The 25,780-nt window shown below is 42.3% G+C and overlaps 1 protein-coding gene across 1 annotated transcript in view; it reads right to left on the bottom strand.

Moving 5' to 3' along the window:
- Positions 1 to 2,056: 2,056 nt before the first annotated feature.
- PTPRG (protein tyrosine phosphatase receptor type G) overlaps positions 2,057 to 25,780 on the bottom strand; it is a 375,335-nt gene continuing 351,611 nt past the window's right edge. Inside the window, exons 16-29 of the mRNA XM_065749431.1 lie at positions 21,140 to 21,236; positions 19,407 to 19,489; positions 19,045 to 19,179; positions 18,684 to 18,818; positions 18,103 to 18,275; positions 17,805 to 17,940; positions 17,317 to 17,463; positions 15,392 to 15,485; positions 14,059 to 14,135; positions 13,505 to 13,633; positions 11,709 to 11,855; positions 10,855 to 10,997; positions 7,701 to 7,836; positions 2,057 to 7,056 (exon numbers count right to left, since the gene is read on the bottom strand). Of these exons, the coding sequence (XP_065605503.1) occupies positions 6,910 to 7,056; positions 7,701 to 7,836; positions 10,855 to 10,997; positions 11,709 to 11,855; positions 13,505 to 13,633; positions 14,059 to 14,135; positions 15,392 to 15,485; positions 17,317 to 17,463; positions 17,805 to 17,940; positions 18,103 to 18,275; positions 18,684 to 18,818; positions 19,045 to 19,179; positions 19,407 to 19,489; positions 21,140 to 21,236 (1,779 nt within the window). The 3' untranslated portion in view covers positions 2,057 to 6,909. The remainder of the gene's footprint in view (positions 7,057 to 7,700; positions 7,837 to 10,854; positions 10,998 to 11,708; positions 11,856 to 13,504; positions 13,634 to 14,058; positions 14,136 to 15,391; positions 15,486 to 17,316; positions 17,464 to 17,804; positions 17,941 to 18,102; positions 18,276 to 18,683; positions 18,819 to 19,044; positions 19,180 to 19,406; positions 19,490 to 21,139; positions 21,237 to 25,780) is intronic.

The raw sequence follows: 25,780 nt of genomic DNA, 5'->3' as shown, positions 1-25,780 counted from the left end.
CTGCTGGCTCTCATCTATCAGCTGGGGCACCCTTCTAGATCATTAAGACAGTAAAAAAGAGCTGGGGGAGGGTCATGCCACGTTCCCTTCCATCAAGCCTCGGGCTTCTAGCCAGCAGCGCTATCCTTCCAAGACAAAACACACATACCTTCTGGCTTTCTTCTGATGTTGACTCAGAATCTCTCTCTTCTGGCAGGTCCTTAGATATAGGAACAAAGTATTTATATTAGATATTGTACAAGAATATCCTGCGGAATATGACATAAGACCAACAGGATTTGAATTTAGTTGTGACAGAAATTATGAGCCATACAGGAAGCGTAGCTCACAGAGACAGTGAAATGTGAAGGACTGGAAACTGCTCCCAGAAGAGACATGGAACTGAAATGCAGAATCTTTTCAAAATTCAAAAGCATAACATAAAGCAGCAGCAAAGCAGACATCAACTCCTAAACAAGGATTTCAAGACATAAGGAAGATAACAACTTCAGAAAAGAAAAGCGAGCCCAGTGACTGTCACATTAATTGAACACAGTGTCAGGAAAGATTGCTTTGTGAAGTGTTGCTTCTTAAAGCATTACAAAGTCAGAACATCAAAACCATTGATTGGCAGCAAAGGGGAAACAGAAACCTCAGCTGATCAATAAGGCAGGTGCTGGCTGGGGCAGTGCCGTGCACGAGGCCCCGCGCGGAGCTCCGAGTGGCCACATAATAGGGCTGGGACTGAGCCATCGATCAAACCTATTTTTATTATTGCAAAGGCCCTGAAAGTACACCTTCTGGCATTTGAATCCATTGAATAAAACGCTGCTATTATTTGCGCCTGCTTAGCACGGCTGTCAGCAGCCTCTGGAAGCCTTAAAGGCTAAACTCATTAGCTATTTATTACAGAAGTAGTTGGGATCTCCTGATACCGCCAATTAATTCAGGCATATTGTTAGGAGTGGAAAGTGCTGGTAAATCATATTTTTCTTTTTTGCCCAGGCACTGATGACCTACTTACTGTGTGTTTCCACTGGATATAGGTCTTCTCCAGCATCGGCACGGGATCCGAGCACTTTTCCAAGGCTCTGCCTTCCCTCCTGCCCTCCTCTCCCCCCCGCTGCTCACCAGGACAGCTGATCCTGTAACCACCACAGATGACCCTCTCAGTGTTGTGCCACCATCCCAGGAGGTGTTCCCACTGCCCAGCAATGCTTTGCTCACAAGCTGTGCCAGCTGGTTGTGCTTGGTCCTGCGCTGCAGGTGCCCATCACCTGCTGCACGAGAGCCCCGGCCCTGGGCAGGTTTCTTTCAGGGACGACAATGTCAGTAAGGTGCAATCAGCACAGGACCGCAGGCAGTGTGGGGATGGTTCTTCTTGCAAAACTGGGCACGGACAGCACAACGTGCCTGCTTCAGTGACAGCTTTCGGCTGTGGTGCAGCAAGTAGGTATGGCTTCTCATACACAGGGAATAGTTGCTGCTTTGTCTCTAAGATTTGGAACATCTGCCCCTCCCTACCATCCTGAGATGGGGATGAATGCTTTTCCCTCCTCCACAGCCCCCGCTGAGCTGCAGAAGTTGTGGGCAGCCCCAGCAGCACTAGTGATGGTGGCTGGGTGGAACTCCCAGCTCCTGCAGGCAGATGTCTGCTGATGCCTGCACCAGGTCTGAGGAACATCACACACGGAGATAAAGCTCCGGTCTGGAATGGAGACAATCTCCTCTCCAAAAGGGATTTTGATGTCACAGGATTCTGGGGGAACAGTCCTGGGGAGGAAAGGGAAGTGCTGATAGTCTGAGGCAGGCAGAAAGCTCTCTGATTGTCTGAGACTGTTAAGAGGGGAGAAGCAGTCTCCTCCGTCAAGTGACCGAAAGACAGTTACAGGCTGAGTACTCCTTGGAAATTTGAGACCTAATTAAAGCAGGCCTTGGATCTCATCATTCTTCCTGCACGCCAGGGACAATGAAATACTGACTTGTGCATCTGTTCTGTATGTGTATTTGATGCAAATAAGAAAGAAGTCTGTAAATACATCAAAAACCATACTTTATTTTATGTATAGCAATACAATTTACATATTAAATAACACTATAATAGAATGATTTGATATAGTTTTAAACATAACAAAAAGAAGATTCTTCAAGTTACAAAAAAACCCCAAACAAAAAAAACCAAACCAAACCAAACCAAAGCTCTCCCTCAGAACACTCCCCCCCCACCCTGTCCCAAAACCAAACACCACATTTCTTTTTTCTGAATGGAGCAATGAGACAAACGTATCCAGTGACTGGCTAAGTCTAATTCCTATTGCACACACTGACAATGGAATAAAAAATAAAATAAAAATCTAACCTTCACAATCACTGCCCCAAAGAAATGACGTGTGGAGATCTTTTTGGAGTGTGATGATGGTGTCTCACTACCTCGGTACACAGAAGGTATGTATTCACATAGCCACCACAGAACTAGGAAGGAGGTGAAACTAGAAAAAAATTAGCTTTATATGAAAATATAAAATTCTATGATTATATACCATAGATACAAAGTTCCCAGAAGATGCTTATCCAAGCAACAAAATATTTACAGTTTTCATGGTTTCGCTATTTAAAAATGAAGGAAAAAGAAAATATGAGTACACGTGAATGCTTAGGTCTTTAGAAACAATGGCTGCTTGCTCATTTCAAATGTTCTAACACAACAAAGAAGTCACTACCCCAAATGTTGGAGAGTTGTGACATTGTATAAAATTGAGTATCTCCTCTTTTGGAGACATGTTTATTCTTAAAACTCAAGACATTTTTTCTTGAAATTAATTATCCTCTGTAGAAAACGCTTCCCTTTGCAAATAGTTAACAAAAACACTAAAAACAGTTTAACAGCTACGACAAAGCAGAGGCCAAATCTCTTCATTACAGTTCCTTCTCTTTCGCTCTTTTTGCATTCCTTCTCCTTTGATAAGTAAAGCCAATGTGGTTGAAATTGTTAGAATGGCATCAAAGAGAAGAAAAGCAAAGGGGTAACAATAAAAGCTGAATTACGTTTGTCAGAGAAAATGAAAAAGAGAGAAAAGAACAGCAATGCAGTGGATTAATAAATAGGCATTTCCCTTCATATAAAAATTCACTGGCACCATTTGAACACAAACTTCAGAACACAGGATTTGCTATCGAAAGATGTGAATTTGAGAAAGACTTAAATCTTTAAGACAACTACATTTTACTATTATTTTTTAATCACGTTGGTTTTGTTTTGCTGAGAATTAGTAGTATGCATCTTTGGTAGAATAGATATCTATATTTATAGCTTTTAAATAAAACATATCGGCTTAAAAAAGGTTAATAAGAAGGCAGTTGTGCTGTTTCATTAAGAGTCCTCTCCTAGTGTTCCAATACATCACTCCGGGCTCGAGCAATTCAAGCGGTCAGAAATTGGAAAAACAACTGAAGCAGATCCTGTCAGTGATTCCACTAACCTCGAGCAAACCCACGGCACGGAGGATTGCCCACAGGAAGGAGGGTAAGGGTTTGGGATGTTTTTATCCCCTTCCTAAGTTCATATTTGGGAACAGACACTGTGAAATACTAAAGACAAATGCTGCTTTCAAGTGAAAGCTCTCCAGACCTCGGTCTTGCTGAAGAAGCAGCCTTGCAGCCTGCACACCTGCTCCGTCCGACTGCCTCCCCCACACCTTCCTACCGATGCTGGGTTAACCACGGACAGGAGAGCCACTGATTTTAGATGTTACGATGACACTTTCCTCCCTGGAAAGCTTGGCTATAGTGATGGGCTCAACGCGCAGACATTTATCTCTTCCATGTGGTCAGCAGGTGCATACCCATGCAAGACATGGAGAAATAATATTTTACAGATGCAGACATGCACGCACGCACACACTGCCACTGCTGAGGACCACATCTGATAGCAAAGGGACATACCTGGGCTCCCCTAACTTGCAGGCATGCTCCCTGGGAACTTTTCTGCTTGAAAAGCATCCCAACTGAATACCAAGCAGAGCTTACAGCATGGGGGCTGGCGTGGCAGAGCAAGGCTGCCCTGCACAGCGTGGGACTTGGCCAGACAGGCACGTGAGAGCATCCCAGTGGAGCTCCACGTCTCTCAATGCGTGCTCCTTCTTCCAGCCTCCTCCGGTCCCAGGGAAAGAGGTGCATTTCCAGTAAGAGAGCAGAGCTGCATCTGCTTGCAGCAGGACGGGTTTGGCTCTCATGTGCTCCTAATCCCAACCTTCATCCACTTCAAACCTAATGCATCACTTCCTTCTACTGGCTGTCTGACTGTTAACACATTCCTTAACATGCAGCTTAATCCCCCGTAAGCAAAAATCTATGGAGAAGTCATACAGCATCAGTGTAAATTTCCCCACGGACTAAGCCACAAGCAAGTAGCGCAGGTGTGCGAAAACGCCAACGGGAATGCGTGAATTTCCAAAGCACCTACCAAAGTTCAACCCCACAGCCTTCTTTCACTGACTTTTAAAACTGGGGTGAAGAGATTCAACTAAGGATGCTCACCACGGTTACCTTCCATCATGCCACAGAAATGAAAAGCATAGAGCCAAGGGTACTGAACAACTGCAACCCTCCTGATGCCTGCAGTGATCTCTGCGTTGCTTGGCTCCGTCAAGGTTTAAATTCCTTCCTTCTCCCTACACCTTTCCCCAGGAACGTGAATACTCGAGGTTGGACTGATCCCAACCATCCCAGGGCTGGGATCACCGCTGTGCTGTGGGGGTTCAGCAGCCACATCTCCAGTCTGAGCTCCTACCACGCAGCACTGACTCACTCTGGTGCTGGGATGTCCCAGTGCGAAGGGGAAGCAAACTATAATGCATTCTTTTGAAAAGTTTTGCACGTTATTTTGTTTGGACTAGCTGCTGCTGGACATGGGATTTCCTCAAAGAAGCCATGGATATAGCACACTGTTCCACATTGGCACTTATTTGGAGCATTTGTACTGAGGGGTTCAACAAACTGGTAACCACACAGAACGTCGCAGGTGAACGCTTACATATTTTGGTGTGGGAATTAATGGAGTCTATTCATACTAGGAAGTCTTTCTCCTCTTACAAAGGAAAGGCCAGATGTTAGCTCATACCAGTTTGTACAGCTGTCGGTGGGGCTGTATCACTCTGTACCTCAAGAGGCTCTGAACCAAAGGACCTATTCTCAATATAAATGTCGCTTTCAGCTTCCTTCTGCATGGAAAATCCACAGATCCTTTCCCTTCACTGACCTTCCTCCTCTTTGCCCTCCCCTCCAGCACAACAAGTGGTTTTGCCTTGCCACGTGTCTGCACTCAAGCAAGTCCCAGCTGGCAGAAAGTTTTACACTGAACTGAAAAATACGCTGCAATAATTTGACAAGTCCTGAAAGATACAATGCATGTTTTGTGCAGTTGGAACCGAGAAGAAATTAATGCCACACGTAAAGGATGGTGCCTGTAACTGTATAGCAAACATCAGGATGGCTGAAACAACAGATCTCATTCTCAAGGCAGATTCCATGACCCCTCGCTATCGGGCAGAGCTACGAAGGAGATGATTAGCTTTATCTCTGGAGAGTTAAGCATGTACTCACTTCTTTTGCTAAATAAAGATGGATGCTGAGGAACCACAACAACTACAAAAGAAAAGGGAGCCAATGAGAATGTATACTTAGATGCTCCAAACAAAAACTCCTATGATTTATATAATCTGGGGAAAACCGTTTCATTGGTGTGGGAGGGAAAAACACGATAAACTAGCTACTGAATTAGTCTGGCAAAAAAAAAAGAGGGAGAATGTAACTTTATAGGTAGTTTTTTTTTATTAGTTTGCTTCACCAGTAAATATGGATCAGTACTTTATGTTTTAGCACTAAAGTATGAAAATTACACACCTGTAAAAATGGCATCTAACAGTTATGAAATTAAGAAACGCCTGTCATCATGTAACATACCATTAGGTGTGAGGTCATATTCAAGAAATAGTAAGGAAATTAATGTGTTTAAAATATTGAATAGCTTAGTAATGTAAAATATTGCTACCTTCAATGTATCTGAAAACAGGTCTGAATTGGGGCTGCAGTAGATTACTTACTGTATGGGCTGTGATGAATATCAACCCAGAACACTTTCCCATCACAGGGCAGGCTAAATGCAAAACCTGACATTTTTCTGCATAAATGGAGAAACTTTGAAATTGTGAAATCAAAACCTATTGCTGTGTCCCACACATGAACTGTAATTCTAATTCATAATTACGTTGTAGGCAATTTATCTATTCCATGTGAAGCAAGCCTCAGGTCTCTAAGTGTACAAAACAGTAACGTGAAACAATACAGAAATAATTGTTTCTGCTCCACAAGGCTGTTCCACCTTCACTGTAGCTAATAATCACCTGCCACATTTTGTCAAGAAGGATGAACGCTGCTCATCCACTCCACTGGAATGCAGAATACCATTACCAAAATTGTGCCATGATCATTAAAACAATAAATATGGAATGAAGGGGTACAGTATCTGTCGTAGAAAGAATCCATCTGGCCTAGCATTCAAGAGTTAAAATTCGAGGGTCACTGTAGTTTAGCAAAACTTCACTGCATTTAAACGAAACAGAAAAAGCGTGTTTGTTGTCATGGAATGTCACATCAGGGCTTGTTCTGTATTAGAGTATTATAGGCAGTAACACTGATCATATAGTGCAAACTAGATAAAATTGCGTTTCACTGTGTGAAATAAACAGAGGTGCAAATGCTCAGTAGGATACCATTAAGACATAAAATGGCAAAAAATAAATATCAAAACTTTTATCAGTGTAAAAAAGTAATTGGGTTATTGTATAACCTAGAGTCTGGCAAAAAAGGCCTCAAAAAAGTTCGCTCAGTCTTCAGAAGTTCTACAAATTAAGTGCCTTTTCAGGTTTCCAATTAGACAAGAGACTCCATGCTTTCTGCGGGATCCGATTCATCGCTGGCCATCACAGCACCGTTTTTGTCCAGTGTCAGGGGACCATTTCCATTTTCCTTAGTGCTGACCAAGCTTAGCATTGCCTTATAAAGAAACTGGTACTGCTCCTGGAAGAGAAAGGCAAGTTGTTTCAATGCTTTCATTCTACGTAGGTGAGCAGCACTTACACTTGGCATTTGTAAGGAAGGTCATGGATGTTTGTTGCTAGGAGCATACATATAGAAAATAGGAAATTAGAAGAATACGAAATAAAGAAAAATATTTTGAGAGTAATTGCTTGTGTTAGCTTAACATCATCACCCCAACATCCCAACTTTGAGCATTTCATATTATTGTTGATCTGCTGCCCAGAAGTCTTTCTTCTGACGTTATAAGGAAACTGCAGAGAATCAGAATAATGCAGAAACACTGCAGTATCATTACTGTTTTCCCAGCAGGAAGGACATTTGTCCAGCTGCCCTATTTTCCTCTTTATTCCATCACTATGTTGATTTTAAACAGTAATGTACAATCGACATACATCGCATGGTTTCGTACGATGAATTCGATGCATCAATTCATTGATAATTTTCCCACATTCAAATGTTCCAAATAGACAAATGTGTTAAATCAGAGGTGGGCTTAAATTCCAGGAGAAGGCAGCAGATGCAGTGAGGCTTTGTAACGTACACACTGCGTGTTTCAGCTCATGCTTTTGGTCTCAGATGAAACCCTTGCAAACTCTCCATTCATATTCCATTTAAAGACTTACAATGTCTGTAAATACTCCAGGCCGCATAAGATTTATCATCTTTGCCACCTGGAAAACATCAACAGCATTTTCATTCTCCAGCTGCTGGGACAGAGTGGTAAGGGCACATAGCGTTCCCGCTGACACAGCTCCATACCTGAAAAACCACACCAACAGGATAAGGTACTCACAAACACACCTGGGCACCCTGACACAGAGCCACAAACATGTTGACATGGACTTTGATTACTGTGCTTCATCTTTATATCTAGCAGATGACTGCTTTATTCTGGGTTATTTTTTGCCATTTTAGTAAAAAAAAATAAGAAATTTTATGTTACCCTATTCAACTCAGGATATCTGTGCTACTCAGTATGAACAACTGCATCAGCAGAAGGATGTGAGGCTGTTAAACATACCCAGCTTGCGGAGTGTAACAGTGAAATCATTTCTCACACGCCACGTGTACTGAAAGCATCTGCATTACAGCTGAGAGTTTTACATTCATCAGTGGGAGCTCAAGCAAAACATTAATGATTAAAAGAAATGAGACCTGCCTGTTTCTCTGCATCTGACAATTATGTACAACTAACATGGATACGAGCTGCTCACAGCTAAGTGGGGCACCTCACAGCCTTCCTGAGGTCCAATTCATAAGTGAAATGCAACACTCCTGACATTACAGACCCTGGTAAGTTGAGCTGGGCTGTCATTTAGGAAGAACCTGAGCGATGTCAGGGGAAGGACTCTGAGTCCTCAACATAGCTGGCCAGGTAGAAATCTTACTGCTGCTAAATCTGGGGGTGTGCTGCAGTCATACGTGCAGCTGTGGGGCAGGGGACAAAGGATCCTAAGAAGCAGCAGCCCATAATTGCTTCTGAGGCGCCGCACCTGAACTCTGCCCTCTCAGTACTCAGGAGATTGAAATGCTGTCCCAGTTTTGTGACTTTGAGGAAGTCGTGTCGAAATGTCCTGACCTGCAAAAGGGGACATCGGTGCTGATTTACTCCATGAGCTGTTTGGAGAGCTGTACGTGAAACCTTAAATAATCAGTGAGTGCTGCAATGCCATCTGCTACAATAAGATTACCACGAGGATTTTTTACAGCACTCCTGTGGAAATCGAGACATATGCTGACTTAATTTCGTATGATTTTTGGAAACTCAGTTTGCCTAGGAATTGGAAACAGAAATCAGATCACAATAGACCTGCTGTATTTGATGAAAAACCCTATAGAAGGAGGAGGGCTCCTGCAGAGCTATGGAGATGGCTGTGGCTCGGACACCGTGCACAGGGACCTTTGTGTGTGCTACTGGTGGGACACAACAGAACACCCCTTGGGCCTAATGGCCTCCTTCCCACCTGGGCTGATTAGCACCACCTCCCAGCAATCTGCAAGTGATGAACAAATCTTCACCTAGCTGCTTGCATAAGGGCAGTTACATTTAAAGTTCTCGACAGTGGTCTCCAGTTGGATTTCTGAACTACTTTGAAATGTTGTTCTCAAATTCATCCCACCGTGCTCTCCCTAAATACCACGTGCATTTAGTGTCTGAAAATTCACATATTTGGAATTAATCCGCAGTTGTAATTATTAGTGGACTATGTGATATAGTAGGTGCATGTAGGAAAGGGAAATTTTCATTTTCAGCTACATTTGCTTCAGCTCCAGTGAAAAGCAGAATCCAAATTATGTATTAGGCATAAAAATAAAATCATTGAATATGACAAATAAACCAAAAAATGCAATTTACAGAAAGGATGACTCAGCACCGTTAGAAATGAGATTCTGACTTCTTTTCTTTAGGTCTAATATGAATACCCAAATCAATAATGGTTCTAATTTTGTAAAACATAATCTTAAGTACTGCAAGAGCAGCAAAACCTCACTTCAGCCTACCCAAAGCATGAATATTAAAACTAGCCTGGAATTAATAAGTGCTGGCAAAAGCCAACACAGCTCACACTGTGGGGCAGCAAGGCAGGAAACTGTGGGAGGAAAAATAGTTCCTGCAGCCCGAGGCACCGTTTGCAGGAACCTGTTGGGAAAAGCCTGTTGCAGCAGCAATGCTCTGATATGAAGTGAGAGCTCTTTTGGCAGCAGCAGGTAGGAGCACGCGCTCACACAAAGCTGATCCGACCACTGCATTAACAGAGCATGCTACTAACAGTGTTACACCAGATGGACATTTCTAAGACTAACTGTTTTGTAGCAACAGCAAAAGGGCTGACAGGCTGCAGCACAGGGCTGGAGGGGCAGCTGCCATTTCTGCAGGCTTGGTGTCTGCTCTAAGGACAGCCCAGGCAGTGTCAGAAATGGGCTGCCTTGGGATTTCAATGGCTGTGACTTCAGAAAGCACTTTGCCCACCAGGAAGCAGCTTCTTCTGAAGATGGTCCTGTTAGATTCAGGCTCTGGCTTCACAGTAACAGTATTTTGCAGCTCTATAATGAATGCAAATTAATAATATGCAATGTAGTATTTAGCATCTTTTATAACTGGGCATTCAAGCATATCTAGCAAGACAATGCTCACCATTACACTACAAAAGAGACAAGTGCTGGGACATGCTGGCCCTGTGTTAATGGGCTCCCTCCCACTTGGCACCATATGGTCCCTAGTGGTGTTCTGGGGAAGAAGAAAGAAGGGAAAGAAAACTGCTCTCAGAAAACCTAGAAATCCTTGTGACAAGATACTGCTGCTCATCCCGAGACACAGCCAAGCTGAGCCTGTTCTGTGTCTCACCTGCACATCAAACCTGAATTGTCAGACAGGAGCTCAGGTCTGTTTTGAAATTGGTTTCCATAAGCCTCTGCTGGGCACACAGAGCTTTACCTGACCCTGGGCTCTGCTGGGTTCTGAAACTCGCTGCAGATTTTGTCTGGGACACTTCCACGTACAGAATAATGCAGATTGCATACAAAGCAAATACAGCCTTACTTTCTAGGTTCACCCTAGACTACAACCAACACAAAAATTACAACAAACAGATTTAAATGTATTTGGCCTCAGTGCCAACTGAAACCTCATTCCTGGAAATGTAGGTGTCCTGATCCTGCTCCTTAGATCACAAAACCCCATCCACTCCATGCAAGAATAGACATCAATCCTAACAAGTACCCTGTAGCAACTCCTTGTATGTCTTTCACATTAATGGGAGAAAAGAGACGACATACTCATCATGAACTATGGTGGGGCCATCCCTTGTTAAGGCCTCTTCCTTAATTACATTGATAAGTTCAAAGGTACTGCTTATGGGAGCATCTGGGTTTGGCCATTTAGGACACTGAAAGTGGCGGACTTCCAGAACGTAGTCATCCTGAAATGAAACATCAGCCTCGGCGTTAGCTACTCCAGTCTCACATTTATCCACCCCAGGATGAAAGAGCAAATAGAAAAAGATAACAGCTCTAGCATTTCTGTACCAGTGAGCACCCTGAAATATTACAACTTATCAAAATCATCTATTGATAAAGATTTCATTCTTTATTTCATGGCTTCTCTCAGAGCTCTCACAGGTCAAAATTCAAACAAGAGGAAGGTAACCAAGCAATCTAAATGTAAAAGGGTTTGCCAAACCAACTTTTTGCAGCAAAAATAGAGGCAAACTTTTAACTCAAAACAAATGTGCTTGATAAATAATCCCCCTTAATTAACACCCCAAACGATTACACTATAAATACTGAATTTTATAAACAGAAACAGGACAATAAACCTTGGTGTACTTTACAAAGAATAATTCAATCTACTTTTGTAATTATTGAATGACAAACAGTGTTTTCACTTTCAAATATGTCAAATGCTAAAAACTTCAGCCTCACTAGCTACAGGAATCTACCTGGAAGTGGAAGATGTGAGAGGGAGAAGGAGTCAGTGAGAACATCTTTCCCCTGTGAGCAACGTGCATGCTCATGCATTTACAGGTGCATCATTTTCAACGCTGTTTGTGAACTTTTCTTCTGCCATGTTCAAATAACATGAATAACATTTTGGGGAAAAGCCAAGACCCACAGTTGGAGGTTTATTTTACCTGGGTAGCTTCAAGGATAAAGTCATGGATGATAATTTGCTCTTCGTTAGAGAGGCACAGTCTGTCTTTGCTGATAAGGGTCACAGTAAAGGCCTCACAGTTCATAGATTCCTCGCGACTTGGCCAGTACACAAACTCATCTTCTGCCTGGAGGAAAGGAAAAACACACTACTGCAGACTTCCAGATACCTTGTGTGTGACTGAAAAATCCAGTGGATTAAAAAATTGGTATGATACATAAAGACGATCAGGAGCTGACATTGTAAAGATATTTGTGACTAAAAGCAACTTACTATTAGTCTACAAGAAGTCATTAAGCCTGCCAGCCCCCTCTTTTGTGAGTCCAAACAGGTAACACTTGCTTTTTAATTGGTTTCACAGGGAAATGGTTCTCTTACCTTGCTCGTACTTAACCTCTGCGTTACATTACCTCCTGCCTACATAGTTTTTCATAAAAGTTAGGCATTTGTTTAGAAAAAAATTCATTGACCTTTACAATTAATTGCTTACTATTTTGAATTTTTTTCTATTGTGGTCTAAGCCAAAACTCAAGGATGTCAGTGGAAGGTCTTTGGACCAAGTCTAGGTGGAAGGCTGACAGATATTCATGTAGGAGTAGAATTTTTAAGGGTGGGGGAAGATGCTGTCTCAGTCCCATTCCACCCCTATCTGGCAGCCAACACGACACAAACCAAGCAATGGACCAAAGCGTGGACACTACTGCCCTGCTAGACAGTCTTCATTCTGGGCTCACTGAACATGAAGGCTGGCACCAGGCATCCATGCAAGCCTGCTATGGCTGAGTCCAGGGCTCCTCCTTTGCCCTTTAATCATTACTGTTCTGCAGAGCTAGTCTACAGACTTTTCAAGACAAGATCAACCTCTTCATTTCTAGCTGACACACTTAGTCATTAGTACTTCCTGATTCAATCATATTTCACTGAATGCCCTGCAGTTGTGATGGGAAGCATGTGGGAAGCATATAGAATGCTGCCTCTTTAGTATCATAGTATTGTTTTTGGTATAATACTGCTGCCTCTCATGATTGCTATTTTTCTGCTGTAATGAAGGTGACTTCTCTACCATTCTCAGCTACGACTGTCTGCATGTCTTAGTGGTGCACATATGAAAAAAAACACACACATTTAATTCTTAATCCTTTTCCAGTATCCTCTTGAGACATGCTAGTAAACCTGCAAGTACTGATTAGCACTTCACGTGTCACCTGCTTCTCCCTCTTTGTCTCACAGATTAACATGCATGTTCACTTTTTGCTTACGTTAAAATAATTTCAGTAACCTTTCCGAGCCCGAAGTCCTGAATGGCCTTACATTCCTGGATACAAGCAACTATTCTAATGTCTTTGCTTTATACTTTTGCTCTTCTCGAAGTCCTTGCCCTGGTCTTCTGTAACAAGCTTAGGGCAAAGTTTGAGAAGGTGGCTGGTAAACTGGCTTTGCTTTCAACAGCACTGAAACAGCATTTACATTATAGCATGTAATGAAGTGACCCAGGGAGGTTCAGGTTGGATATGAAGAAAAATGTCTTCTTGCAAAGAGTGTTTGGGTATTTGAACAGGCTGCCCAGGGAGGTGGGGGGGTCACCATCCCTGAAGGTGTTCAAGAAAATAGCAGATGCTGCACTCAGTGACGTGGTTTAGTGGGCACGGGTGATGGGTTGATGGTTGGACTTGATGATCTTAGTGGCCTTTTCAAACCTTAATGATTCTGTGGTTCTATGACCCTAGTGGCCTGCTGGCTTAAGTCAGTGCTGTATGGCACGGGTGCTTCACTCACCAGGCTCTGGTTGTCTGGCAGCATGACGATGATCTGTGCATTGTGATCCCAGATCATTCGCCAGAAATCTTTAGTTGTATGTGGCAGCGGATGTTGGGTTATGATGAACTCGTTACTCCTGTAGTAGCCCTTTTCCAGAAAACAAACCACAGTTACTTACTGCCTTCAATACCTTTAATGCATTAATTTTATCTCTGGGGATGCATAATGACCCTGTTTCATTTTATTCCACAATATTTTCACACAGACTGTAATTTTGTAATGCCATTTCCAGCCTGCAAAGTCCCTGTTGTTTTCACTTACTCTAAATCCCAGTGTTTATTTGACTGCATCTCAGGAAAATACACGTCCCATCTAAGTGCATCTACCGTTTAATTTTCTTAAGCAACAATCTTTAATAAAACACGGTTAATAGTTGTACATTATGGGGAAGGTGTTAAAATCTCATCCGTTAATACACAGCCATTACATACAGAATTAAGACAATTATAGGCATCTGGTATTTAGCACCTCAGAATTGATTTTACTTTGTAATTAGGTGTTGGCTTCCTTACCATGATATAAGAGGCATTAATGTAATCAGTTCCCTTCATTCCAGGCAGTGGTGCCAAGCCCACTCTAGCACGCTCAGCTATAAGACAAAAAGAAAAAGAATATCAAAGTCTGGTCATGGCCCATTGCAGAAAGCAGGAATTTCTCAGACGTTAACAAACACTGCAGCTCCCATCTCCTGCAGGAGCAGGCCAGCACTTAACCGTGTTAAAGCCTTGCCTGCTAACACAGGATATAAAAGAGAATGTTGCACAATATTCCCACAAGGACAAAGTAATTTTAGGAATCAAATTTTACTATAGCAAAGGTTTTCACAGCAGGCTGAATTACCGAATAACAGTATATGCAGTGATAACAGGGGATTTCAGGGGATTTCAGGTAATTTTTGACTGTAGCATTCTATTTGTTTCCAACAGCACAAAAAAAACCCATGACTGATTTTGCTTTCCCTACCACTCTGTAGCACAGCCACCAGTGCTCCTCTCATCTGGGAGGTGAGATAACCTCCTCAGATAAAACCCTTCCATCAAGGGTAAGAACCCAGAAGTGAGTGTTCTTCAGCAGGTCTGCACCACTTTTGAGGGTTGGGTTCAACAATGTCCTGAAGCCAACTACCAGGCTCCTACTGCCAAACTGAAATCACTGCAACTACGTGACACAGCCTGTGAAGTCGTGTAGGCTATTTCAGTCCGTCCACCTTTGTTTGTAATGTATATCCTGATGATTTCCCTTTTTCGTTACCAAACTTCACGATGGACCAAGTCTGTGCCCTTATAATGTTGCATTACTTTGACTACTGCCTGTCCTGTATGCCCTGTGCTCTGGGCAATGCGATGGGAATGACATCGTGTCTGTGCTTGGTCTTAGGCAAGTTCACACTGCCTGGCAACTGTGCACCGAATCCATATTAATGACTGTGAAACTGTGGCCTTGGGCACTAAGTGCCCTCGAATCTGAGGAAGGCTTGCACACAGAAACTAACTGAATGTACTGTAATATTAAGTAAATCATAAAAACACTTGCGCCAATCACTCTGGGAGATCTCACCTGAGCTGGGAGCTGCATCAAAGTAATTATCACAGTATTCCATAGGTTTATCCTCCAACTAATTATTCAAACACTTCACATTAACATTTCTCTTGGACAGTATATCTAACTGACACCATAACTATTTCCTTTCGTTCAGTTTCATCAGAGTAATTCCAAAAGACAAGTCAGCTTGGTCTATACAGATCACATTTCTTCTTCCTCATGTGCCTTTTTCATGCATATACTGGGAGTGTTCACTACAGAAAGTTATGCTAGGTGGTAATCAAACCGAAGACGTGATCTTACATGGCACGACTGATGAGTTCCTGTTCTTCTCTTTGTTGCAGTCCTTCTGAGCACTGAAGCATTCCACATATTTTGCATTACACTGTGTAACCAGCTGAAAGAGAATAAAGTAGTAAGTCAGTCCTCACAGCACTCTAAATGAAGAGAGGCGGTTTCTTTGCCAACTCCTGGGAGGAAGCATCAGTAGAAGAATAAACCACATCGTTAAACTTGTTTAAAGTCCTTGAGATGCCAATGGAAATCATCCTTTTCATACCATTTGTTTAATGGCTAAAAAGATCTCTACAGCTCTCAGCTTTGAAACATCCTGAAAATGAAGTTTCATCAAAATCCATCTTGACAGAACAGTATGCTTAGTTATCCTTGAGAATATATTTCAAACATTTGCAGATATGTTCAGTTGGAAGCAGGTCTTGGGGAAGAAAAGCTAGAAAATAAAACAATGACAAACAACAACAACAACAACAAACACCAAAACAAAACAACAACCACCCAAACTTTTATGTTTTCTTTCAAAATGAAAACAAGATAATTCCTGCAGAATACCCTCTTTTCTGGCAGGCCTTCTGGGAACCCAACACACCAGCAGCAGAGATTTGAGGAGAATTGTATTATATCTGGTCTGCAAAATTCATTCTGGTCACAATGAGAAGTCAGGGAGGCAGATTTACCGTTGAATATTCCCCCAGTGTATGGGGAACTCTCCCAGAGCAAGAAGGGTGAAGGTGGATTTTCCATCCCCTGAGCTAGCAACTCATTACTCAAGGTAATTTTACTCTCAGACAGATGAAAGCAAACTACTGTACCAAAGCATGGGCACTAGTTATTTTCTGGCAGCTCTGACATAGCAGCAGAAGTCAGGGAAAAATTTAATAATTGCTGCTTTCTTAGTCCCAGTTTCAAACCTGCTCTAATCAAGATAGCACTTAACTCATCTTTGTACTGGCACTGTTACACTGGAAGTTCCAGAGTTGCTAAACACTTGCACTCCAGCAGAGTGAGCCATTTCTGCAAACGACACTTCAAATCTGCAAATTGTGCCATAAGTCGTGAGAAAACATCTTCATGCTTATAACTTGATATTCCATATAGAAGTGCAATAATTATTTTCTAATAAAATGACTTCTCCTGTGTGTGTGCGTGCGCGCACTCCTGTGCTAGTTTCTGTAATTTAGTAATTAGGCACCTGGAATGTCTTTATTGATTGGGAGTACTGACATTTCCACAAGTGAATTCTGAGACTACCTCCTTCATTTTTTGAATAGCTTTGCACCTGTTAAAATTTAACAGTTCCAGTTCTTTATGTGGTTATTAAGCTGAGTTTAGGTGTGAAAACAGACGTCATGTATTATCTTATGAAATTCAGTCCCACAAAAGAGTGCAATCAGAAAATGGTAGGTTTCAAATAGATCCAAGCAAATAATTTTACTTTGGCCACGATGACTGCAGCTATAATACAGTAGGAAAAAGCAGCAAGCACAGCTATTAGCAATCAGAAAGGCACGTTGTATTTCTTAGTATTAAAATATTTTAAATTACTTATCCACAACACGGAAATAGTGAGTTGCACTAAGAATTTTGTTTCATTTCCCCACATATATGCATAAGAATCAGCTTTGAGGAAGACCTCCAAAGTTACCCACACGCTCAGGAACACCCAGCTCCCTTCGAAACGGGAAGACTAGCAGCAGCATGCTTCAAAGCACTGTTCATGTTCTACTTTGCACCTTTGACTTCAAGAGCATTAGTGCTGATTTCCAGCAGCGTAGCTGACTCGTTGAGCCCTGAACTTCCCAAGATGCTATGCTGTGCTAATCAAGTGTTCTGGTTTGGTTCATTATCTATGACAACGGAACAGGGAAGGCATGCCATGCAACACAAAGTGGAGAAATTAGGCCCCTCTGGATGGGAGTGATAAGCCTTACCTTGAACTGTTTTTCTAATCGTGTCTTTCCTCCTATGCCAGGTATGAGGATGCTGTTAACATAACTATGCAGCTGGTTTGCAGATACTTCAGTCTCCTTCCCAAGGATGGCTTCCAACAAGGCATCATGAATAAAAATGTACTGCTCCTAGATAAACAAAGCACGTCACGTAAGCACTTGAATTAACTAAATGGATGGCTTTAACTGAGGGGTAGAGCACTAAAGGAGGGTATGCAAAACAAACTGCCCAGGCAAATATGGCCAAATACAGAAAAAAACATTGTGTTTGTGTTTAACACTCACACCTCTGAAGAAGTCATAAGCAAAATCTGAAGTTTCTGGTCTAGAAAAAGAGAGGCATTCCAGTGCAACTAATGTCTCATGATATATTCAATACTTACAGGGATTTAACTGAAAAATCTATTTGCTTTCTGATTGAAACATAAAAATGAACATGGCCATACACTGAGCCCCACTGCAGTCTTTACCTCTGTCTGGACGAGGTAGTTGCGCTGTGTCCTGATATGTTTCAGGAAACCCAGGACATTAACTGTGCTTTTGTCTTTTATCTGTTGCAGCATACTGTCAATCACAATGTAGGTACCAGTTCTGCCAACACCAGCACTACAAAAAACAGAAGACAAACCCATGTAATACAGTCAGACCAGACTAAACACAACAGCAGAACAGAGCTAAACAAATGCACCTATTCCTGGACCTTCAATTCAGTGCTCTTCGAGGCCCCTTCCAACCCAGGCCAATCTATGATTCTATGACTCTTCATACCTGCAGTGCACAACCACTGGTCCCATGTCCGGGGTTCTGGCTGCAGAGGATCTCCTAACGAAGGTCAGCACAGGCAGGGCGTACTCGGGCACACCCATGTCAGGCCACTGAGTGTAGTGATACTGAATAACTGTTCTCTCGTTCTGGCGCCCTTTTGGGTTTCCCTTCTGACCCTGCATGCAAAACGTAAGCAGAGAGAAGAGAAAGATTAGGAAAGAGAAGCATGGAATCCTTCAATTCTATTTCAGTTCCTCAGTTTGGTCAGAAAACGTGTCAGACTCTGACAGAAGGAATCTTCTGCAGCTCTGCCTCTTGTTTGGAGGGGAGACAGCGTAAGGAAAAGACAGACAGGAACAGATAAAGACAGCAGCAGCTCTGATACCAGAAAGATAAACTTGAGAGAAAGAAACATAGGTTAAACCTGTCACCTGGTCCCCTGTAATCCTGATTTTGCTTACTCCTTTCCCATCCACCTGCTGCTTCAAGTTGCCTATGCAACAGCTGAATTTTGCTCCTGTGCGGCCTGTGTCCTGCACAAGCTAAGAAGGCACCTGGATGAGAACAGTGAAGGCTTCACCCACCTTTTTCATCTTTGTGTTCCTGACCGTGAAGCGGCGCACAGTGTAGCAGGCATGAATGTTTGTGCTCTTCAGCGTGACTATTATGTTGCCATACTCCTCGCTATTCTCTGACGGCCAGTACTGATCGCACTTTCTCTGAACAAAGACATAGTTGGATGGGTTGGCTGAAGGTTTGTTTCTTTGTATTTGTGGTTAGAGCTTTTTAAACAAGAAAAATCATGGCTAGCTATGTAACCCTCTGTTACTTAGGTACATTTTAGACATCAACACACATCATCCCAGACCATTTAAAACAAATTCTGCCCACGTGATTTGGAGAGGTGGTAAGGAGCGTTTGCTAACAAACTAGAAAATCTCTTACTCTTCCTTTTTCAACAAGGTTTGTGATCATGACAATGATTCCAGTATTTTGTTCCCAAATCATCCTCCAGAAATCTTCAAAGGTAGACTTTAAAGGTCCCTGGGTAGCAATGTAGGCTTTTGCTTTGTTGTAACCCTTCAAAGAAAACCATAATGCCAAGTGAGATGAAAGCAGTATCATGGCAGAGAAATTAATAATTTAAAGGTAACAAAGAAAGGTGCCTTTCTCATTCAGAATAGCGAGGAATTTGTAGCAAAACTATTACGTGAAGGTGGAAAACACGAACATTTCACGAGTAGCAATACTTCCTCCTTGGGGAAGGATTTATAGTTAGAGAAGAAAAAACAATTCAAATAACTTACATCAACATAATTAGCATTAATGTAGTCACTGTGCTTAGAATCTTTTCCTGGTAAAGGCCTCAGCTTCACCCTACTGTGATCATCTGCAGGACAAAAAACAGAGCACAGAAGCATGATAAGGAAACATGATGCAGAATTGCAAGTGAACATTCTAATTCCTATGTATTGGGGTAGCCCTTATTAATAGCTTGAAGCAATTGGCTTTGGACTGAAGTGGAATGTGTCTGTTCTTGGCCATCTGGTCATGGAAGCAGGTCCTCAAGGCTTCACAACCCTAAATTACATTCTGGGACAGCTTCTCTTTAAGACACTGGAGCCCCAGTAGAAAGATCTCTAGGATGATCTGCATCACACAGTGCAGTGTGAATCAAAGAGCCAAGGCACCACACCAGGCCGTGGGGCGCTGCACAGCAGCACCAGCTCAGCTCCTGCAGGCAGTAATGCTGCCTTTGCTTGGCTCAGTGGCTGAGCTCATTTATCCTGTGCTCCGTGTTGAGCTCATTCAGCTCCGTTGGCTCAGGGAGCAGAGCGAATGTCCTCACTCCTTCACCACTGTCAACATACCAAGAAGACAGACTTTGGATCATGCCATTCCACTCTTTAGCTCTTGCTCTTCTTGCTCTCAAATGTCTGACTTCTTGCTCAAATCAGAAAAAAAATTGCATCCCTGCTTCTAAGCAGCAGTGTGAGGCTGGAAGGTGCTTCCAACACACGCAGAAAAGAGACATGGGCTAACTTCAAGCAGGAAGCACCTGGTTTTATTTGCCTTCCAACACACCAATGGAGAAAGATATTCCTCCTGGGGCAATTTGGAGTACTGAAGTTCCTGCTTCAGTTCTCTAACGGCGCCTCTCTCACAGTGCTTAGAGGGACCAGACACCTATGTCTAAAAACAGAGCTGGGACGAACGCAACGAATCTCCTTGCACAAGGACACACAGCAAGTGTGCTACTGGCACTCAGCCTGCACCTTGACTGATTCTAAGAATGAGATACACCCATTTCATTCCTATGCCATCAAAAACATTCAAGATTTATTGCAACATTTTATAAACATAGGAACTTGATATCCGTGACTCTCCATTTTTATTCCTAAACTACAGTAACTGCTGCACATGCCATTTGTTCCACATCAGAGAACAATATGGAAAAAGTTACTGCATTTACAGCCCAGGCCAGTAGAAATTTGCACTCTAGAGCTCTGTCCAGATTTGCAGTTCTCAGAGGAATACAGGCAAAGCCAGCACTGTAATACAAAGATCACCGCTTGTCCAAGGCATACACACAGTTGAAGCAGGTTGAAATACAGCAGATGTAGTCTGTAAGATTTAGCATCTTTGGGAATACAAAGGAATCCCAGGGATCATCAGTAAAACTCGTTGCTCTACCATGCACTTCCCTTAGGCCACTTTTCAGATGTCAGCAAGCAGAAGAGCTCTGATCATCAATTTATCCCAGTTATTCCTCCACAAAGTTTCATAGTAAACTGGTAACTTCTAAATCTACACGTAGACCATCAAACTGCTTCAAAACAAAAGCTGGAGAGAAATTGTAGCCTCAGAGAAGCCAAAATGTCCACTGCCTTTAGAAGGAAAATGTCTTCCCAGCCCCAATTCCACGTATTTATTAGTTGTTGTGGAACAATATAACATTAAACCATCTGCCTCTTCCAGCCACACACATACACTACGAGAGGAGAGTGCCTTTCCTGGCTGATTAAACATGCTCACTTACATGCTAGGATGTTGATGTATCTGTTCTTGTGCTTGTTGTCAGGGTGGTTGGAGTGCTCTGCAGTGATGTTCATGTCGGCCGTACAGCGCTGCACTTCCTAGGCATAAAATTATTCAAACGGAAAATGTGTCAGCACAAAGAATGAAGTTTTATCTCCTTTTGCAACAGCTCACAGAAGCCATGTTTAAAGTATCAATATCTTACTCACTGGATTAAACACAGTCATTCAGTATTGTCCTGTAGGACACGGTCTGTTTAAGTTAAGGAGGCATTAGCTGCTCTTTGGTGCCTTTCTCTCCACAGACCTGGTGACAGATGCAGTCTGGGCACTGCAATAGTCTACTGTCCCCCTCTGACCAGCAGTCCATCTGTCTTCTGGAAATGCATCTCCTGACACCCTGCTCACTCCCTGCTTGGGAAGAGAATCCCTTCAAAGGCAGTAATGGCCACAACGTAGGCTAAGAAATTAAACACCAAAAACATTTCAACAGAGGATTTTTGACTGCAGGACAACTTATTTGCTTATAACCTCTCCAAATAGGGTTTCTGACATTTCAGTTGGGCACTGACCTTTTGCTAGTTCTCTGCAGAGAGATGCCTTTTATAAGGTATAAATAAAACAGATCTCTGAAGATAACAGCTAGCGCTTTAAATACCATTGCTTGGACAGTGATTAACAGCCAACAATATAGTGAAAAAGATAAAAGGTGGTATCCACATATGGAGCTACGCCTATTCAGCCTTTTACAAAGCAGGATGTGTTTGAGTTTGTAAAGTGTTCATGAAGCTTGAAATGCAGATGCCTGTCCAGTTAGGTCAGACACCTAATTCCAATTGACTTTTTAGCTCTTAACCTGCTCCTTCCTTACACCGTTGAAGAGTAGAACACAGGGCTACTGAAATGAGGCAATGTGTGATTTCTTCTTTGCCCCTTGAGAAGAGCAGCTATTCCCCTTGTCTGGGCTGCCCAAGGGAGTTACCCCCATCAGAGACTGCCCTGCAAACCGAATTGCTGCAATCCCCCAACTCATATGATTCCACTTCTGAGTCGGATTTTTTTCTTCTACAACCTTCTTGAACAAGTTAACCTCCTTTTTATCATTAGCATCAATATTTGCAGATTTGAAACACACTTTTGAAAAACACATCAATGTTTAGAACTAACAAAACCGTGCAAGAAATTGGTTATTCAGACAGTCGTTGAGTCCCAGAAGTCTCACCAAATAGAGCCCATCTTCCCCAAGGATAGATGGGGAAGTGTTGAATTACTTTGTACTACAGGCTTTAAAAATAACAGCATAGAACCTGCCTAAGAGAGAAAGTCATTAGGAGTTCACAGCTGCTACAAAGATCACAAACTAAGTGACAGAGAAAAATTATCAAGAGAAATGCTATACAAACAGCAGATGTATCAGAGTTCAGCATTATGCAGACATTTCACAAAGGAGGTGCACTGCAATTTTGATATCTTCCTCAGCATTTACATTTTAAAAGTGCCAAGTATACTAAAACCTTGAACATTTTATAGCTTTTATATCCACATGACACTCCCAAACAACAATTGCTTTTTTCTCCACCTTCTCCACAGGGAGAAATACACTACATTCACATTCAAGGAGATGAGCTGAGCAAAGACAAAGAAGGATCAGGCAAAACTCTCAGCTGGTCCTAATAGAATTTTCATAGTTCCATTTCTATCACAGAAGAAAACCCACACTACAGTGTGTGCTTCCCCTAATGCTGTTTGTCAGCTCCAGTAAACTGGGGACCTGTGATTATACAGCAGGCAGGATCAGTTCAGCCTCAGTCTCAAATGGAAAAGCAGCATCACTTACCTCTTAGTAACATTTAATGTGATTTTCTTTTACCTTTTCTTTCTCTATTTTTTTACATTTAGAAATCACGTAATATCCTTGCTGTGCTACTCGAGGTCTCTCCTAAAAAATACCCTTCCACTTCTGAAAAGCCTTACATCAAACCCTACATCCCTGTATCATACAGAACTCTTTTTAGATGTTATTAGCATTGAAATATTCATGCCAAATGCGGCAGAGTTTAACACAGATGAATCCAGTAAGGTTCTGTGGAGAATACTCTAAGAAGTTAGAGAATTTAATAGGGAATTACATCCCTGCTAAGGATTTTTCTCTGACAGTTTAAATACTACATAGTAAATGCATCACTTTCTATTAAATTCTATAGGATTCTTCCATAAGGGAATTGTTGGTAAGGTTAATCACTTTAATTAACCTTTTTATGTTGATGCCGACTGTTTTCTCAACAGTACGTGTTCCCAGCTGGCCAATACAAAGTTAATAGAAGAGGAAGATTAAGCGAAGATGGTGAAAAACACAGCAGTGGAAAAGAAGGTCTTATGCTGTGAGAGCTGATCATCTGAAAATGGCTTTTCTTCACACTGAACGTTTTAAATGAATTTTAATACTCTGGAAAACTGCTACAATGGTGGATTCCTATCTTGCAAAAGAACAGCAAAAGCAGACCATTCAAGAAAAGCCTCCCCTTGCCAATGTGCCTCTTTTTTCTTTTTCCTTTGTCATCTTTAACATTGGTGTAGAACAATAAAAGGCCATTTCAAGTTCAGCTTGCCCACTCCAGCCCACGACACAAAGAAGGCATTGGTGTGCTGTGGCTGGCTGACTGGAAGGGGCTGGAGGACATCCTCAGCTTCCTGCTGGCCAGTGCTCAGCTGGCAAGTCATTCATTTGCACGTAAAGCATCCCCATGTCCTATCATTGTCACCACCTACGTTTGCAGGCAGGCCACCAGGTCAGGTCTGATCCCAGGCTGCTTAACAAACTCTTCTGCAATTAGCACATAACTGCTTTGGGAACCTTGGAGCTGCACAGTGCCCCTATCACTATGTGCATTGTTCACCCTCTCATACCAAATGAACTTTTCAGCTCTGGGCTCTTTTCTTCAGCTTCCTCAATCCTGCTCGGTCTCTCCTACTGATTGTGAAGGTGTGCTGCTGCTCTTCATGTTTAACTCTGCAGAACACATTACTGTCCAAAGATGAATGGATAAAGGCTCTCATTCTGTCCTTTCAACTTATCATTGACAACCCAAGAAACCAAAGTACATCGTTTCAATTGACTGTTAGTTACTGTAAAAAGTGTTCTATTCTATGCTATTATGGCTAATTTACCTTTTAATTATATTGTCCATGCTAATGCTAATTGGAATTTGATACACCCAGGTTTAACGACCCATTTTCATTGCCTTTCTGAAACAAGTTAAAGATTAGTTTCTTCTAAACTTCAAAGAACTTCCATTTAAGTGTAAAATCAAACCGCTCCAGCATCTTGCTGGCAAGAGAAGGTTCTGAGCAAGAATTTTTGCTACAGTGGCTGAGCAGGAACTCGGTCTCTTGATTTGGCCTTATTCAGTGCTGCTGTTGTTTCCCATTAGTTCATTAAGGAGATGTCCTAGGAGGAGCTGAACTGTAAAAGTCTATGAATAGCAATGAGCATGAGTCAGGAACAAAGAAAGGATCCTAATCTGAAGGGCTAAATTAGAGAAGATCCATCGCTACGTTTTGATACAAGTGTGGTATTTTTCAACACCAAAGCAGTAAGTTCATCCACCCCAAAGATTACTTTTGATCTATCATTTTAATCCCAAATTAGAGAGTTCTGTGGTAGTGCTCTTGCAGTTTCTTTTATCACGGCAAACATGAGGATGGCACACAAACAGACACAGCAAATAGCATCTGAAGATCTCCCACAGGAACAGTGTAGATTTTTGCAATAATTTAGCACTAGTAGAAACTCTCTGATGGCACTCAAGAGAGAGATGAGCTGGGGACAGCCTAGACAGAAGGGGGAAATAAATAAATCAAAAGGACAGAACACAGAAATAACAGCGGAGGAATCATGAGTAAATAGTTAAAAATTGATGCAAGTGTGAGCGAGTCAGGACTGCTGAGGTGTGCATGCAGCTGGGCTGTATGCCCAGGTGGTGCCTGCAGATGTGAGAGCAGAGGATGGTGGAGCATCCGCTCACTGCCTCCTGCCCTTTGTTACACACAGAGGTCTGACCGAAACCTCATACTCCCCATGAGTAGCTCTGGCTCCTCTGAGTGGGGCTTCTTAGGTAGAGACTTTGGGGAATATCATTAGTGAGAGACAGACAGGATTTAAGAATTTAAGAAGTATCTCAGTAATTTAAGAAGTATTTAAGAAGTGTGTGTGGATATGGCACTAAGGGACCTGGTTTAGTGATGTGGATGGTAGGTCATGTTGTCAGTGGGACTTGATGATCTTAAAGGTCTTTTCAATCTAAATGATTCTAAGATATCTGAATTTCTTTTGCTGTTTCTCTTCAACTGTTATCTCTTAATTCATGCCAGCTTGTTGGTCTGGATCTGGCAGTAAGCTAGAGTCCAGGGAGGCCTTCCTCTGCAGGGATCCTTCATCCTCCAGCTGCATAGGGCTGCTTCCCTTTGCTTTCACTGTCTGAAATATGCCCTTTGCGCAGCCCGAGAATACCTTTAATTATGGCAGTTTTAGGTCAGGTTTCTAAAACATTTCCCAGTGCAGCAATGTTTGCTGGCAGCAGGCTTTTGAAATGGCACCCTTCTACTGCCAAATTCCTTGGTGTAGATACAGTAGTAAGTGTGAG

Source organism: Cyrtonyx montezumae, unplaced genomic scaffold (genome assembly GCF_038088225.1).
Source record: "Cyrtonyx montezumae isolate F1298 unplaced genomic scaffold, pur_monq_1.0 scaffold_6, whole genome shotgun sequence".
In the NCBI taxonomy this organism is placed as follows: Eukaryota; Metazoa; Chordata; class Aves; order Galliformes; family Odontophoridae; genus Cyrtonyx; species Cyrtonyx montezumae.
This window is presented reverse-complemented; position numbering and strand designations above follow the sequence as displayed.